The following is a 15,444-nucleotide window of genomic DNA, read 5'->3' on the forward strand; positions in this document are numbered from 1 at the left end:
GTTTGTAATTGTTTGTGTTCTTATCGGTGGGGAAACAGGTTTTGTTGATGCAGATCATCCTTTTGCACACAGCTTACAAAGACCAAAGAAGTATGAGTGTTTTCACTTTGGACCCCACAGTGCAGTGCACTATAGGTGCTTTTGATTCTGCTTACTGTATCTGAGGCCTTGGCTGCACATTTAGCTGCAGAAGCTTTTTCTCTGCAAGCACAATCTGACGTTTTTCTCTCTCTTGCAGCACAATTTTGGTGCCAGTCCCCTAAAATTGAATGCATATTACGCCAAGGCATTTCCTAAGAGCACAATAAAGGTATAGCCTATAGCTAATATAGCTATATACATCTAATGATAATACTGCATGTTTACGGATTAGGATGTCCAGTTCTGATTAATATTCTTTCTGCTGAGGAAGCAGTGCATTGTAATTTGAGTATTGAGGCTGGGTGCATCACTGACCGCAGCTGGCTGTTTGTTTGACAGGCAGTGTGATGAATAATGGTCCTGAAGCTGTGAGGATGCTTGGGCCAGCCAGTTTCTAGGCCAGCAGGAGTGCACTGCGCCTACCATGACACAGCACTCTCGTTTATTTGGCCTTCTGACAAAAGACAAGGGAAGACCTGTGCTCTGTTTTAGTGATAGCACACTGGTTTCATTAGCCCAGGCATATAGCACAATGGGATACTCACGGTGCAGAGGAGGCACTGAGTACTGCTGCTCTGGGGTGTCCCGTATTTCCTCCGGAATGCCATTCCCTTTGCTCACATAATTAGACGGGAAAATGCCAACCCGGTCTGCTATCATACCGGTCCACCATCCCTCATCTCCCGATACCAGGGAATCTTTGGACAGGACCTCCACCAGGTCTCCCCTCCGCAAGCTGAGCTCGTCCTCCGCAGTCGCTTCATAGTCGAACACGGCCGTCCAGAAGCCCGGTGCGGCGGGTCCCGCATCCGGCGCGGCGCTGATGCCATTATCCGGTGTCGGCCAGCGAAAAACATCTGCCTCTGCTACGTCCGATGAGGAAACGCACGCCTTGGGACTCAAACTATTGTCCAAAGCGGGTTTGAAGACTTCCATGGACGCGATCCATAGGGGCGACCTGGATCACTGCAGGCGCATCCACCTGACGCGGCTGGCTAGGCGGCTCGGAACGCCCTGCGTTTGCACACACACACATGCACAGCTAAGTAGTGCCTAATCCCGCACACAAACACTGCAGGAAACTGGAAGCACCATTCTGCTGCCTTTCAGTCCCCACTGGCTGCTATCAAACACACAGCTACAGCTTGATGACTTTCAATGCACAATCCTTCACCAATCATCGCTGTAACCCCTCGGACGCAGTTGGCTTTTTTTTTAAGCCAATTGTGGCAACGTGCGAATCACCCCCGGCTTCCTATTGGTACACAGACACGTCAGCAACAGTTCATCTCCCGCCCTCCTTCTCAGCGTCAAGTGCTGGTCACCCTTCTCACAGCATGAACCTGCCACATGCCAATTAAACACATACAAGGAAGTATTGCTTTTCTTCAGATTGTCTCCTTTATTTAGTTACTGACCCTCCTCAAAAAAAATAATAAAAAAAAATAAAACGTTATAAAATACTCAATCTAAGGTTAAATTCCATGCGTAATTCCCTGAAATAAAAACAGAATCCATAGCAAGGAGTAAAAAAACAGTCAACATAACAATCAAAATGAACAATTTCCACTATTTCAGTGAGGTGATGAGAGGATAAGGTGTGTGCGTGTGTGTGTGTGTGTGTGTGTGTGTGTGTGAGAGAGAGAGAGAGAGAGAGAGAGAGAGAGAGAGATTCTCGATTTTAGTTTTCTACTTTTTACAAAATTCCAACCTGTTCATGAAAATCACAAAAACAATAAACCCTAACTACTGTGTGGTAAAACATCAGGAATATACCGTAGTTTGAACTTCACCCAGTTCAGGTAGACACACATACATGTAATGCAAGTGTTTCACATGTTAAGTCTGCATGAACAAAAGTGACAAATCAACCAAGACTCCACTGTCACTTCAGTCCACTTTCTGACACATTTCACAAAAATCTGTTTGCTCATTTTGGTGTTTTGTTGTATAGATACAGGATATCATCTCCACACTTGTGGATGTCAGTGTAGCCACACGGAGGCAGTAAATAAAATGAGTATTTGGGAAGATGGTGACAGACAAGATGACGTGTGAAAGCCCATTTCTGCAAGAAAAAAAAAAAAACAAGATACAAATTTGTCATGGTAAAAATAAAAATGCTTATAGAAAGTCCAAATTTTTACTCACTATATCAAGATGGTGTAATAGTATACAAAATAAAAATGTTAATAATTCAAGCATTAAGCTTGCTAAATCTAAAGAATAAGATCAAATGTCTGAATTGTATTTTACCCTTTCAAAATTATGAAATAGTAGGCTAAGTCAAAAGTGTGAGATAAAATCCTAAAAATGTAGAATACTAAATTAGAATTATGAGATCACATGTCACATTTTTGGCCCAATAAATCAAACGTACGAAATAGTAAGTCAAATCGATATATAATATATATAATATATATATAATCGGTGATAGCGTTATAACTTTGTCAAAATTTGAAATAGTTAATCAAAAGTATATGAGAAAAAGATTGAACATTTTAGCTCACTAAGCGAATGTTAGTCAAAATCTTTACTTTTATGTCATAATTTTTAGTTACTATTTCATACTTTACACCCTGAAAAATTATGTTTTTGTAATGAGAAACTTTTCAAAAATTTACTTGTCTTATAGAAATATTTTTCCATACATGTGACAGCTGAAGGTTTGTTTTGCTTTTGATTTGACTTTTTTGATTTGACATATTTATATATTTCTATTTATTTATGTCAACTGTATGTTTGTCTACACCTTATCACCAAAGCAAATTCCTCATATGTGTAAGACACTACTTGGCAATAAAGTTCCCTCTGATTCTGAATCTGATTCTGATTTTACTTTGGAAACTTGAACATGAAACTCTTTTTTAGCACAATTGAGATCATTTTTGAAAGGCTTATTTTTTATCAGCCACCAAGTAAAGACTTTACTGATCTTGTGGGTGTGAAGTGAGAAAGACAGGACCCTTTGATAATCAATTAAGCTTTCATGTACCTGAAAAATGCCTGAATTAATTACAGATATGAACAAAACATCCATCTAAAGTGATGTTGTGGAAAATCTCCACACCTCCATGTCTCCAGTTTGGGACAACACTTACAGTACTCACAGTACTTTTTCACCGCAACATATTTAAACAGCAGCAAGTACTGACACAACAAATTACTGTTGTTTTGTGAAAAACCATAATTACACAAATCTTGGCGATTTCTGTCTTTTATCTTGAGTTAAAGGGATTTGGTTTGTCTGTGGAAACCTTTCAAAATCTATAATCTTCAAAACACAACGCGGTCAGGCTGTAAACAAGTCTTCATTCCTGAAAAGTTAACTTGGTGACAGTGACAATAAGATAAAAATAAGATATTATAACACCTAGTCAGATTCAAAAACACATAGTCAGGCTTGTTTTAAGTCAGTTCAACCAGTGTTTGCTTTTGAATCAGAAAGCTGCTTTTATTCCACTGTAAAAGAACAAAACGGGTTAATCTCAAAACACCATCAGCTTTGAAAATTTTCTTTTTTATTTTGACATCTCATTGCAGGCCAGGAAAAACATACCCATCCATTAAAATGTGCCATTTTTCTGTTACACACAAAAAAGTTAAAAGTTAAAAGAACAGTATCCTCAGTATCGCACAACATCATCACCAAGTCCAACTACTGTACGGTGATATTTCACTTCCATCCTACAAGCTAAGAAAAAAAAAAGAGACCGGTGCCTTGAGAGGTGATGTGTATGATAAATATTTTCCATCTTTTACAGAATTAAGACATATATTTTTAGGACGAAATAACAGATCCAATTTTGAGTCGTGTCCTTGTGAAGACCAACAACAACATTGTCTGTGCACACGAGCGCGAAGAGGCCGCACAGCCTGGGTTCAGCACGGCAACATGCACACCACACTAACACACACCGGCTGACGTTCAGCTCAACACATCCCAGCAGATAAAATCAAGAATATAACCTAATAAACAATTCAAATAGCCAGTAGAGGCAAAGATAAAACTAAGAACACTGGTAATTCCTTGACATTATGAAAACCTGCTGAACTCAAGACTGAAAACGTTTCCTGTTGCAGGATTTTAACAAGGGAAAGGGTGACAAAATTAGCCTTAGAAAAAATAAATAATAAAAACTTTAGAACTTCACACTTCCACTGACACTGGCTCAGATGAAGCGACTGCAGATGAGATGTGAAAGTTGTGTTGACATGCTTTCCCACCCAGGACACCTATACTGTGTCTATGTAAACATACACTGAAAATTATGTACATAATGTGGGTTTTTGTGTTGCCTCTGATTGGGACAGTCAGCCCATCTGCCCGTGTGCAGCAGTGGACCCATCGCTTTACTCTGAATGTGTGTGTTTAAATGTAAGAGAGATAGAGAGAGATTGAGACAGAGTGGGGTGAGCAGGTGTGGTCCAGGGCCAGGAAAAGAGAATCCGATTCTGCCACAAGACGTATTTACAACACTGCTCACCACAAAGGAAGAACACTGAGGAGGAGAAGGAGGAGTGCTAAGTAGAGAAGTTGAAGAAGGGATGACCACAGAGACTGGAGATTGACATCCCCCATGTGGAAATACAGTGTCACTGCCACTTACTGTCACTCTTTTTTTTGTTCACTTTTTATTTTGTAATTTTTTTTTTAAAACAGATGTTGCATCCCACCTCTTTGGTAATCTCTTGGGTGATTTTTAAATTAGCCAAGAATTGACTGATTATATAATAACATACACTTTTATGCAAATTAAGTTATAAACATATTTTCTTCTGCTCTTGGGAGTTTCAAACATGTGATTTTTTATCTCTCATTTTAAAAACAAAGCACCAGTCATGTGTTAAACAGCATTCATTATCAATATCAGGCTACTTTCAAATTCAACCTGGCGCTATCTGCTGCCCGCCCACGCCAGCAGCTCTCGACACGGCTTCTTCACTCAAGTTTCAATCCAAAATGAGCATCACTGACACCTACTCTTTACATAATGATCAAAAGTTGAAATAGAACCAACATGTAATTTATGAGTCAATTTTTGAAGCGCTGCCAACAAAACACCAACAAATCTGATTACTGAATCACCTTGATTTCCTGTATTGGCAAGAATATATTTTACTTTGTTAAAGCTGCACTAATCGATATTTAACAATGGATACCATGACTACATGTAATTGTGAAAAGTTGTTGGTCATAGTTACAAACCCACAAATAAAATAAAAATCACCCAACTCTTGTGGGCCCTCCTCACATGAGGACACATGTTTGCTCAGTCCCCTTTCCCCCTAGTCCACCACCCCTGCCCCATTAAGTAGCAATTTTAGCTAACTCCGCTGCATGATTCCTGCCCAGCACCAAACAGCAAACAAAGTTAGCATCTAGGGTGAAATAAAAGTGCAATATGTGGCAGCTAAAAAGTACGATATTCCCCTTGGAGTTGTAGGAGAACTAAACAGAGCTAAAAGGAGAGGGACTATTGGACTTACATTCACCAGGTGGCCAGAAACATCTCCAAATGAATGCTTATGTTTCTGTTTCTACTGGATGTGTAAATAAGCAATTGTTTGCTAACACATTCACCATAGCAACTTTATATAGAGCCAGAGTGACAGAAGAGCTGTTCCAGTGAGAAAACCTGATTCAATCTCACATTAATATTTGTCATAATGCAAATTACTACAAGACCTAGCTCAACAGTAGGCCTATGTTATTATTATGCACCAGGACTTTGGCTTTCTTTAAGGTTACAACATGGCAGATGTTGTGATTTCAGCTTTTTATACTGACCCCAAGTGGCCAAAAATCTTTTAATGCAGCTTTAAAAATGCTTATGCAGAATTTTAGGAAGAAACTCTTATTATTATTCAACTGAGCAAAGAGCTTGTCGGTGTGGGCAGCTGCAGCAAACGCCTCTCCCTCCACAGGCACTCTGTTCAGTCCATAGTGACACCTTTAATATTGGCCTTTTGCACAAGTACAAGTAGAAGTCTCCATAAATAGAACTATACAGCAAAGTGCATGGAAGGAACAGTAGAAAAATACCTCTGAATTTACCTCTGCAGCAACATGTTTTTTTTATTTTTTCAGATTTCTGATTGAAAAGGTGAAAACTCGAGTGAGACCAAGATATCAGTAAATAAATAAAATACAATGTCGTACTTTTACCTAGGCAAGATACATAACTCTTAGAAATGTGAAGACATCGTTCCAGTATATAGTTTGACCCCCCCTCCCCTCCCGCTTTGCCACAGAAATCCTCTATTGTTAGAGCAGAAGGTGACCACATTTAAACAAATATTCAAAATATACAGAAAATATGGAAATATATTATATATAGATACGTATAGAGTACGGAAGTAATGTTCAGGGCAGTGTCCACCTCTTCCTCCTCGCCTGTTTGAATGGTGATTCATCTGCCAGTATGAACTGTCACTGTCGCTCCTCTTCTTCTTCATCTTTGTGTGATTTCTGAGAACTCTGCAGTGCTTCTTAGGAAACTATGCAAATAAAAATAAATACTATGAATCCATCCCACCATCACTCAACAACATATTCCCATTTATGATATTATCTTTTGCTATTCCTTAACATAGATCAGAAAATAGTTCTTTTATTCCTCTTTGTGTGTGTGGGTGTGTGTGTGTGTGTGTGTGTGTGTGTTTATTTTTTTTGTTTTATTTATTTTTGCATTTTTATCCCCAAAATACTTTTTTAAAAAAGTCGTTCTCTTCAGATGCTGAGAAAAATATATACCTCTGATTAACTCAACTCTCTCCAGATATAAGACCTCAGTCTCTTCCAGTGGAATGCAGGACCACCCTGGCATCGGCATCTTCTGGACTCTGTGGTAACCCAATCCCAACTGTAAGCACACTCGCACAGGCTCAGGACGGCTCTCCTATAGCCGGAGCGAACAGGCCTGTCGGCACTAGAGGGCAGGATACACACCTCAAAGCATCCTTACAGAAGGGGTTGAGGGAGAGAGAGAGGGAGAGGGAGGGAGGTCTGGGAAAACCCCGGGTTTACCTCTCCTGTCCTTTCATACCATACAAGACTGACCCAAATTCCGCAGTGAGAATTCACTCTTTTACCTCTGAAGTTGTACTTTAAACCCCTGTATGTGTGTATCCTCTCACGCTGAGGTCTTTTCTGTTTAGAAGCCCTCTATATGACAGTAGGCCTCCAGACTGGAGAAGAGGATGTAAAGGAACCAGAGGCAGAAAAGAAAGGCTGATGTGGCCAGTCTGTGTCCCCTGGGCCCGCCCAGTTCTCCTCCGATGTGGGCTCGGCGCCGGTAAAGCAGCACCGAGATGGCAAGGAAGGCGAAGATGGTGAAAAGAGTGACAGAGAAGGCCAGCGAGCCAGCTTCCACCACGAACGGCTTCCCTTTCATGTGCCAGTAGATGGCTGCCACTGACCAGGCCAAGCCAATTCCCAGGAAGACATTGACAGCATTGCTGCCGGTCACATTCCCAATAGAGGCGTCTGCGTAGGTGTCCTGGACTGCTGCTACCTTACTGGCAAAGGTGTCTGTGGAGAGAGAAGTCATTTGTCATTACCATTTTCCTTTATGGTAATTTTTAAAAATGTAGTTGACAAAACAATCTCTCCAAAAGGTCCATGTAAGAGTTGTCTGGAGCTTTTGATTCAAAGTTAAAGGTTCAGTGTGTAAGATTTAGTGGCATCTAGTGGTGAGGTTGTGAATTGCAACCAACTTTCCAGTCTACCAATGTCCCTACCCTTTCAAAGAGCGTAAGAAGGCTGCAGTTGCTGACACAGGACAAAAGGTGTCGTCTTATGAGACAGCAGAGAGTGCCAGTCAAGAAATGAGGTTTCTTTAGGTAGATTTATTAAGAAATTATATTTACTTAATTATTCAGTAAAACCATGTTATTGTGACTTGGCCACTAACAGATAACATAGAAAATGTAAGCCAAGAGTGTGTAACCATGTCACTGTTTCTGCGCCACAGTCCATTATACATCATATAATAGATATAGTTTATACAAACATTGACAAGGGAAACAAGTTACTTCTCTCCGTGATTATGGACCCTCGCCAAAACTGCCTGCCAGCAATCATATCTGGCCCACTGCCAGATTATGGTGCTTTGATAGCGGCAAAAAATATAAATAAATAAATAAATACTTTGATAGGGGTGCTGAAATAGATCTCAGTCTTGATAGCAACAGTTACACACATAATAACTTCCTCTTTAATGTTTTTGCCTACAAAATAAAAGCGCGGATGCAAAGGTTATTTGCCGACTCCTGCTGTATATTATTACTTCTTCTACTTCTTCTTCTTTGAACGTACATATTCACTGTAGTGATGAGTGTCAGGCAGTACACTGCCTGAATTCTACAAGAAGACGAAGAAGAACTTAGTGATGAAACGCTCTCTGTAGCGTTGTTTGTCCCTTTTCAGCTACAGTAGAAACATGACAGCGCAACATGGCGACGTCCGTGGAAGGGGGGACCCGCGGTTATGAATATAGAAATGGCTCATTCTAAGGTAATAAAAACATAATGGTTTATTATGTAAGGTGTTTATACACCACTGAAAACATAGTCATGGATGTTATATTGCATTTCTGTCAATAGATGCTCAGAAATATTACACACTAGACTTTTCTGCATTTCAAAATATTGGCTTCAGCATGCATTGCATTTCTGGAGAAATACAATTCCGCAAAAAATACCATGATATAGAGCAAACAACGACACAGCAAGTAATGTAACAAACATAAGCTGTAGTTGCTGCTATGAAGTGACAGTGATTCTAACAACTCTCCTGCTACTATAGCTACCATCACAACAACAGCATGTCTTGGTAAACTAGAAAGCAAGCTGAGTGTCCGTGGACAAGTCATTTAAAGTTAGCTTACACAAAATCTTGGCTGGAATAGTCAATAGTAATAGTGTGGCGAGGTGCGGGCCACTTTGTTTGTTTCCCATTTACAGAGCCAGGGCTGTGTTCTCATCCACTATGCTATACTAAAAAATGAAGAGGGTAATTATTGTTGACTTATGCAAAAAAAAATTTCCGAAGAACAAGAACAATTTTCTAAGCTGCAATCTCAAGCCAGAGCCTATATGACTTCCTGAATCTCAAACTTTAACCAACATGGACGAGAAGTCCTGAAAGGACATATTTGCATATCAGTGTTTGTATGGATAAAACAAACAAGATAAAATATGTTAATTAGTGAGCTTTAGTTGGATTTTATTATGTGTAATTAGCTGTTTCCCTGTTGTTCTGTCTTATTACCAGTCCTATTCAGTCTTTATGCCAAACTAAGCTAAAACAATCTTAAAATCTATAATTCCATTAAAATTGAGCAAAATCTATCCAAAGCTGCTGTTTCAAAGGTCAAAGATGATCTTTCAATCACAGAAATCAAATGTTGGTCACCCTTTTCCGAGGACCCACTTCAAACTCATATACAAAAACCAAATTGCTCAAACTATAGGGTCCCATCGTTCACAGCTGATTGAGAAAACTGGATTTCAAAGCCATTAAACATCACTATACTCTTGTGTAATTCATAGTATAATTTGGATAAAAAATAAAGGAGACAATGAAGTTTATTAGTGTTGTTAGTGTTATTTAGTTTTGTTAGTCAGTGTTTCCAGAATCTTCCACAATTCCCGTTACTGTCACACTGTTCCCCGACATCTTTCAGTATCCTGAAGAAGATAAACATGCTGGGAGTGACTCTCTATATTTTCAATTTCTGGCCAAATCCACTTGTTGCTCAAAATATGATTACATTGCGAAGGCCAGTGGAAGCCTACAATCTTCTCTGTATTGGTCTTGTTTGTTTATAATATATATATATTTTTTTTTTCCAAAATGAATGCAGCTATGATTTATTAATGCTGCACGTAGGCCCTTTAATAACAAATATGCTGACAGAGTCAAGGTTTTTGGTGACATATTGTTCCTGCCGGGTGAAAATGTCAGTTTGGAGGAAATAAGAATATCAGCCATCTTGATGACAAAGCAGGTTTGCTGTTTGAAAAATCTCATGAAGTCAGAGATTTTCACAAACTATAAAGAGCCATATAATCCATCAAGTGACATAAAAACATTAATATGCAAAACTTTAGAGGACAGAAATTAACATTACAAACATGAGTGTTTCAGCAATGACGTGTCCATTTCTCACCTGGGACAGAAGTACCAAGTGCTACAAACACCACAGCAGTGACTGAGTCTTTGAGGCCAATGGTGCAGCCGAAGTGAGACGCCAAGTCACCAATGACGGCCGTGAGCAGGCCGATGATAATGATGGAGACGACGAAACAGGCCCAGCCGTTCAGGTAGTCTGTGGGAGGAACGCATGCAAACAGGACCTTCCAGAAGACAGTGAGGAAGTGCATGACGTAGTCGAAACAGGACGGCAGCCGTTCTTCCCCTGTGTCCTCTTCGTCCTCATCTCCTGGGGAGAAGTGAGAGCGAGCGGGGGGGAGGTAGCGGAGGAGTTTAGGGTGTAAAAGGTAGGAAAGATTGAAGCGTAATGGGATGACAGGAGAGAATGGAGCAGCAGAGAGGACAAAGAGATAGCAGAATATTTGGGCAAAGATAAAGAGTGAAGGCCGAAGGAGGGAAAGCAAATATTAGGAGAGAGAGCAAAGAAGACAGAGAGATGGAAGATGAAAAAGCAAAAGAGAATATGACAGGGAAAGAAAAAAGAAAGACAGATGATGAAGCACATAGTTGAGAGAGTACAGAGCCAGAGAAGAGTTGGACAAAGTTGGCGAGATAAAGGATCGATAAAGGAGATAAGGGATGACAGAGAGGGGAAGGAAGAGAACAACATTCACTTAAAAATGGCAAATTGTTGAGCGTGAGACATCATATCACTTAAGCCCGACGTTACTGTTGTGTATATTCAACTTTAAATATGCTACGAATACATTTCAAGATTATTAACTACCACGAAGCATGATTCATTTTTAATTAATAATTTTTGTCTTTTAATAGATGGGGATGAAGTTTGTACATACATTTAACTTTTGCTTTAGTTGGTAGGTTGCAAACTTTTGTTTACACATTTTACTGTTTCTACATTTTTTTAATAATGCAGAATCCATTGCCTGATTTCTTAAACTATTCTCTAATAACTCAAAAAACCTTCACTTTAGGTTAACCTTGGCTTTGGCTCTGTTTATGGGTAAATAAGTCTCATGTCGCGTTCCATATCCAAACAACACACTTTTTCTGCAGGTTTTAGTGTGCTCACACTAGAAATGTGAAGTATACTCAAATTAGACAGTTAGCATATATAATAAATAAGGTTTTAGAGGGTGCTGCTGATAGTCCCACAATGCAGTGCACAAAGGAAGTGGATCTCCCACAGCTAGAACGATCTTGGAAAACAAGCACAAGTATTAATTCATCTTAATAATTGGCTGTAACAGTCAGTTACAAAAATATGTGAAGGATGTTGATGATATTGTGCACTAACTGCTAAAACAGTATCTATGACTGTTAGTACTGTATGTAGTGTAATGTATGGGATGTATAGATTTGGGACAGACACAAGCTCAGTTTATTCTGGCTTTCTGGCTGAGTTCACGCATTGTGAACATTGCAGCAGATTTATTTGGTGGAACTGATCGGCAGGGTGACAAATTAGTCAAAGGGACATTTCCCCAACCTAACCTAAAGGTGACAGATTCAGTCACCTTCAGAACCCCACTCACTGTGAGCTCCTCTACATAAAAAGGTCATCTTACAACAGCTAAAAATGCATGTAAATGGTCACCCTCCTAAGTTGGAGGAGCAGGGCGTCCTATGTGTCCTAGCAGCTCACAGGAAACTCATCGAACAGGAGGGACACTGTGCTGATTCAAAGTGTCAGGCCATGTGAGTGCATGCATTTTTCAGCCATGGGTGGGTCATGAAAAAATAAAGAGCACCGCTGGATTAAATATTTCAGGACCAAAGTGACGAACCAAGGCCTTCACAGAGCTCACTACATGGTGGCTGTGACTGCAGCGGACACAGCGGCAGCTGCACTGCAGGCTGCAGGGTGAGCTGATGCTGCTGTCGCCTGACATGATGGATGAGTTCTCTCTTACATACATAAGATTATTCCACAGTTTCAAGACCCTTGCTTTCACAGAGAATTCCACTAAATGAGTTTTTCCAGAGACCATTATTTTTGAGCTGAAGCCAATATTTTGAGATGACGACATTCAATATGTGAGAGTTAGATGAGAAGGTTGATACCACTCATATCTGTCTGTTACATATGAGGTTACCGGCAGTAAAAGTTAACTTAGCATTAAGACTGGAAACAGGGGGAAACAGCTATCCTGGCTTTGTCGACAGGTAACCTACCAGCACCTCTTAAGCTCACTAATAATCACAAAATGTATTGTTTCTTTAATTTGAACAAAAAACAGTAGTGCAGTAGCTTCATATTCACCATACAGATTTGAGAGTGGTATCAATGTTCACATATAACTCTCAGCAAGAAGCGAATAAGCATATTTACCAAAATGTCAAATTATTTATTTTAAAAGTCCAAAATACCATTTAGAGTGTCTGATAATAAAACCTCCTGCAAAGAAATTGTCACAATGATATTTTGTTTTTGTTTTTTGTTTTTTTTACAGTACCTGCAGAGACTGTAATGGCCTCCATGAACTGTTCTCTCCAGGAGTTTGTTCCCACCACCAGTGCCAGGTTGGTCTTCTTGATCAGCTTGTCCACTGTGCTCTGTGAGATACAATAAAGACACAAGAATGGAATTTGTCCCTTATTTATTGAGAGTCTACCATCTGCATCAGTGTGAGGCTGCTTTAACAAAGTGAAAAGAGAAATACATGAGCTTCGCCACATGATGGCAGTGGCATCAAGTTCCAGGCAGCAGAAACGCTTGTTTGATGCATGACAAAACCACATGCCAGAAACAAATATGGTGGGTATATTTTCTGACTGAGGAGGTGAGAGGATACATATAAACCATATCTCCTCTGGAAATGCATCTATGTGGGTTGGGAAGCCTCTGAAGAGCAACAGTCCCCTCTGCTAAAATTAGAAATATGTTCTGTAGCTGTCTTTAAGGCAAGGTGGCAGTTGAATTAGTATCTGTTTGACTGCATTAAAAACATTGGTTTCAGCTGTAATAATCAGGCATTTGAGGCTGTGTTTGCTCTGTTTGAAGAGTAACCTTTCCCACCTTAAACTCGTATGATTCCTCAATAATGACTTCCAGCTTGGAGTGTTCCCCCAGCACTGGTTTTCCCATCTCTGCGATGCGCCTGGCTTCCTCCTCGTCTGATGTCATCTTCCTGTCTGGTACATCTGAGCGGAGAAGACGAGAGGGAGCAAAATAAAATGCAATCACAGTGAGAAAGATGGCAATCAAAATAAGAGGACGCTCAGCTGATTAGCATGTTGTGTTGTACTTCACAGCATACAAACAAAGCATCAGAAGGTTATCTCATTGGTGACAGCTTGAATTTATTCAGCCTTTATAATGTCCAGGCTTTACAAAGAGACAAGATTTTTTTAATATGCAGTTTTCAATTCACATCTGTCCGACTCAATCAGTGCAAAAGCGAACTATGACATTTATGGTAGTAAAGCCTACTAAATAGCCACTTTCTAAAAGCTTTCTCTGTGGCAGGTGTCTTGGTGGCAGTCCAACTTTGTTATGTAAAGGTTAGAAAAACTTCCATGCTTGATCAGTCACAAAACGCAAACACTGAAAAGGCAAATATTTAGTGCAGATCTATTTCTTTATTTTATCTATATTTCCCATTTTTCTACTTTTATCCGAAAGAGTTGGAGTTTACAATGACTTTCAAGGTCCCACATGTCATAAGGAACACTTGTTAAACCATGACTTTGTCAAGAAATCCTTCATTTTAAAAGTCGGTTAGCCCAAATTACAAAAACATATATTTTCCCTTTTTTTTTAGGTTTTGAGATATCAGTCTCTAAAATCCTGTTCATGTTCTCTTGGAGGGGGTTATTGGCCTACTGAGTGTTTTGCTCAAAGCAATCAGTACCAAGTGACAACCTTCCTGCTGACATAATTTTCAGTTCGACATGGAAGATTCAGGACGTTTTTCACATTAATCCAATGGCAAATACATTAACATTAATGAAATTAGTTTGTTCATTTAAGAGTTTTTATTTCTGTAGGATGACTTACAATAAGTCGTTCGGTTCTGTGGATCTTTCCAGTGAAAACCATTAAATATGTTCTTCTTCACCTCCGTTGTCTTCAGTGGGTTGAGGAAATGTCAGAGACAGGTAACTTAAAACCAAACCCCAAACAATCTGTATGATTACATACGACTGGGGATAAGTGAGAAACTGTGTTTTTGTGGTCTGGCAAAACAAATCCGACTCAATGTCCACTTACTAACTTTTTCTTGAGCTTTTAACCGTTTTACACGGTCTCCATCAGTGAATGGAGATGCTCAGTTGTCATGAAGATGGATCTGTTGACAGGTATCATCCATGAAATCATAACAGCTGTGGAACAGATCCATCTCCATGACAACTGAGCAAACTCCATCTGCTGATGGAGACCGTGTAAAATGGTGTTAAAAGCTCTAGAAACAGCTAGTAAGTGGACTAGTCAGACTGTTTCCAAGGGCTGGAATTAACTTTTGTGCTTGTGTTTTTTGTGGACCCTTTAAATGCAATGCAAATCTCCATGATACGGTTTCACAGTAAGGATGTGAAGTGGTGATTGTAGGGAGGAGCAAGAATAACAAATCAGGTACTTTCAAGGCCTTCCATTCAATGTCAGCATTTGTTAAGGCTTTATTTTACAATGTCTTTTATACAAAATGATTTCCATGGCTTGTGGAAGCCCTGATCAGTCCTTCTATCTGCCTGTCAGACTTGTTCTGGGTGGCTCTGCTGTAGAAAGAAGCCACAATGCTTTGCACAGCTCCTGAGTGCACTGCACACTACAAAGAGCGCCATAACATCAATTCTATATTGTCAGACTCTATCAGGAAGGAGTGGCTGTGCATCCAAAGGCCTCTCATCCCACTCTGTGTGTGACACCCCCACTGAGCCACCTGGTGTACAGACCTTGTCATCTTTAATACGAGCCCCGAGTCCCAGCCTGCTGCTCTTTGCTGACAACACGCTTACCATTAAATATTAACATTGCCATTAAAGATCATAGCCAAGTCCCCTTGATAGGAGGGCGTGTCAGCAAGCACACACACACACACACACACACACACACACACACCCCAACGCAGAGACATGCATATTATACCACCGCATCAGTCCTGTACACACACAAATACACA

The 15,444-nt window shown here is 40.0% G+C and overlaps 1 protein-coding gene across 5 annotated transcripts in view; it reads right to left on the reverse strand.

Annotated features, from left to right (window-relative positions):
• Nucleotides 1-4,759: 4,759 nt before the first annotated feature.
• slc8a3 (solute carrier family 8 member 3) overlaps nt 4,760-15,444 on the reverse strand; it is a 114,859-nt gene continuing 104,174 nt past the window's right edge. For 3 of the 5 annotated variants that reach the window (XM_038728706.1, XM_038728708.1, XM_038728709.1), the window contains 4 exons: nt 13,341-13,465; nt 12,778-12,877; nt 10,317-10,589; nt 4,760-7,675 (listed from right to left, as the gene is read on the reverse strand). In XM_038728706.1, coding sequence (XP_038584634.1) covers nt 7,299-7,675; nt 10,317-10,589; nt 12,778-12,877; nt 13,341-13,465 — 875 coding nt within the window. In that variant the 3' untranslated portion in view covers nt 4,760-7,298. The remainder of the gene's footprint in view (nt 7,676-10,316; nt 10,590-12,777; nt 12,878-13,340; nt 13,466-15,444) is intronic. The other 2 variants (XR_005445600.1, XM_038728707.1) reach the window with 2 other exon arrangements.

The sequence above is a fragment of the Micropterus salmoides genome, unplaced genomic scaffold (genome assembly GCF_014851395.1).
Source record: "Micropterus salmoides isolate LMB-PRFRI ecotype aquatic unplaced genomic scaffold, ASM1485139v1 Ms_hic_scaffold_19, whole genome shotgun sequence".
In the NCBI taxonomy this organism is placed as follows: Eukaryota; Metazoa; Chordata; class Actinopteri; order Centrarchiformes; family Centrarchidae; genus Micropterus; species Micropterus salmoides.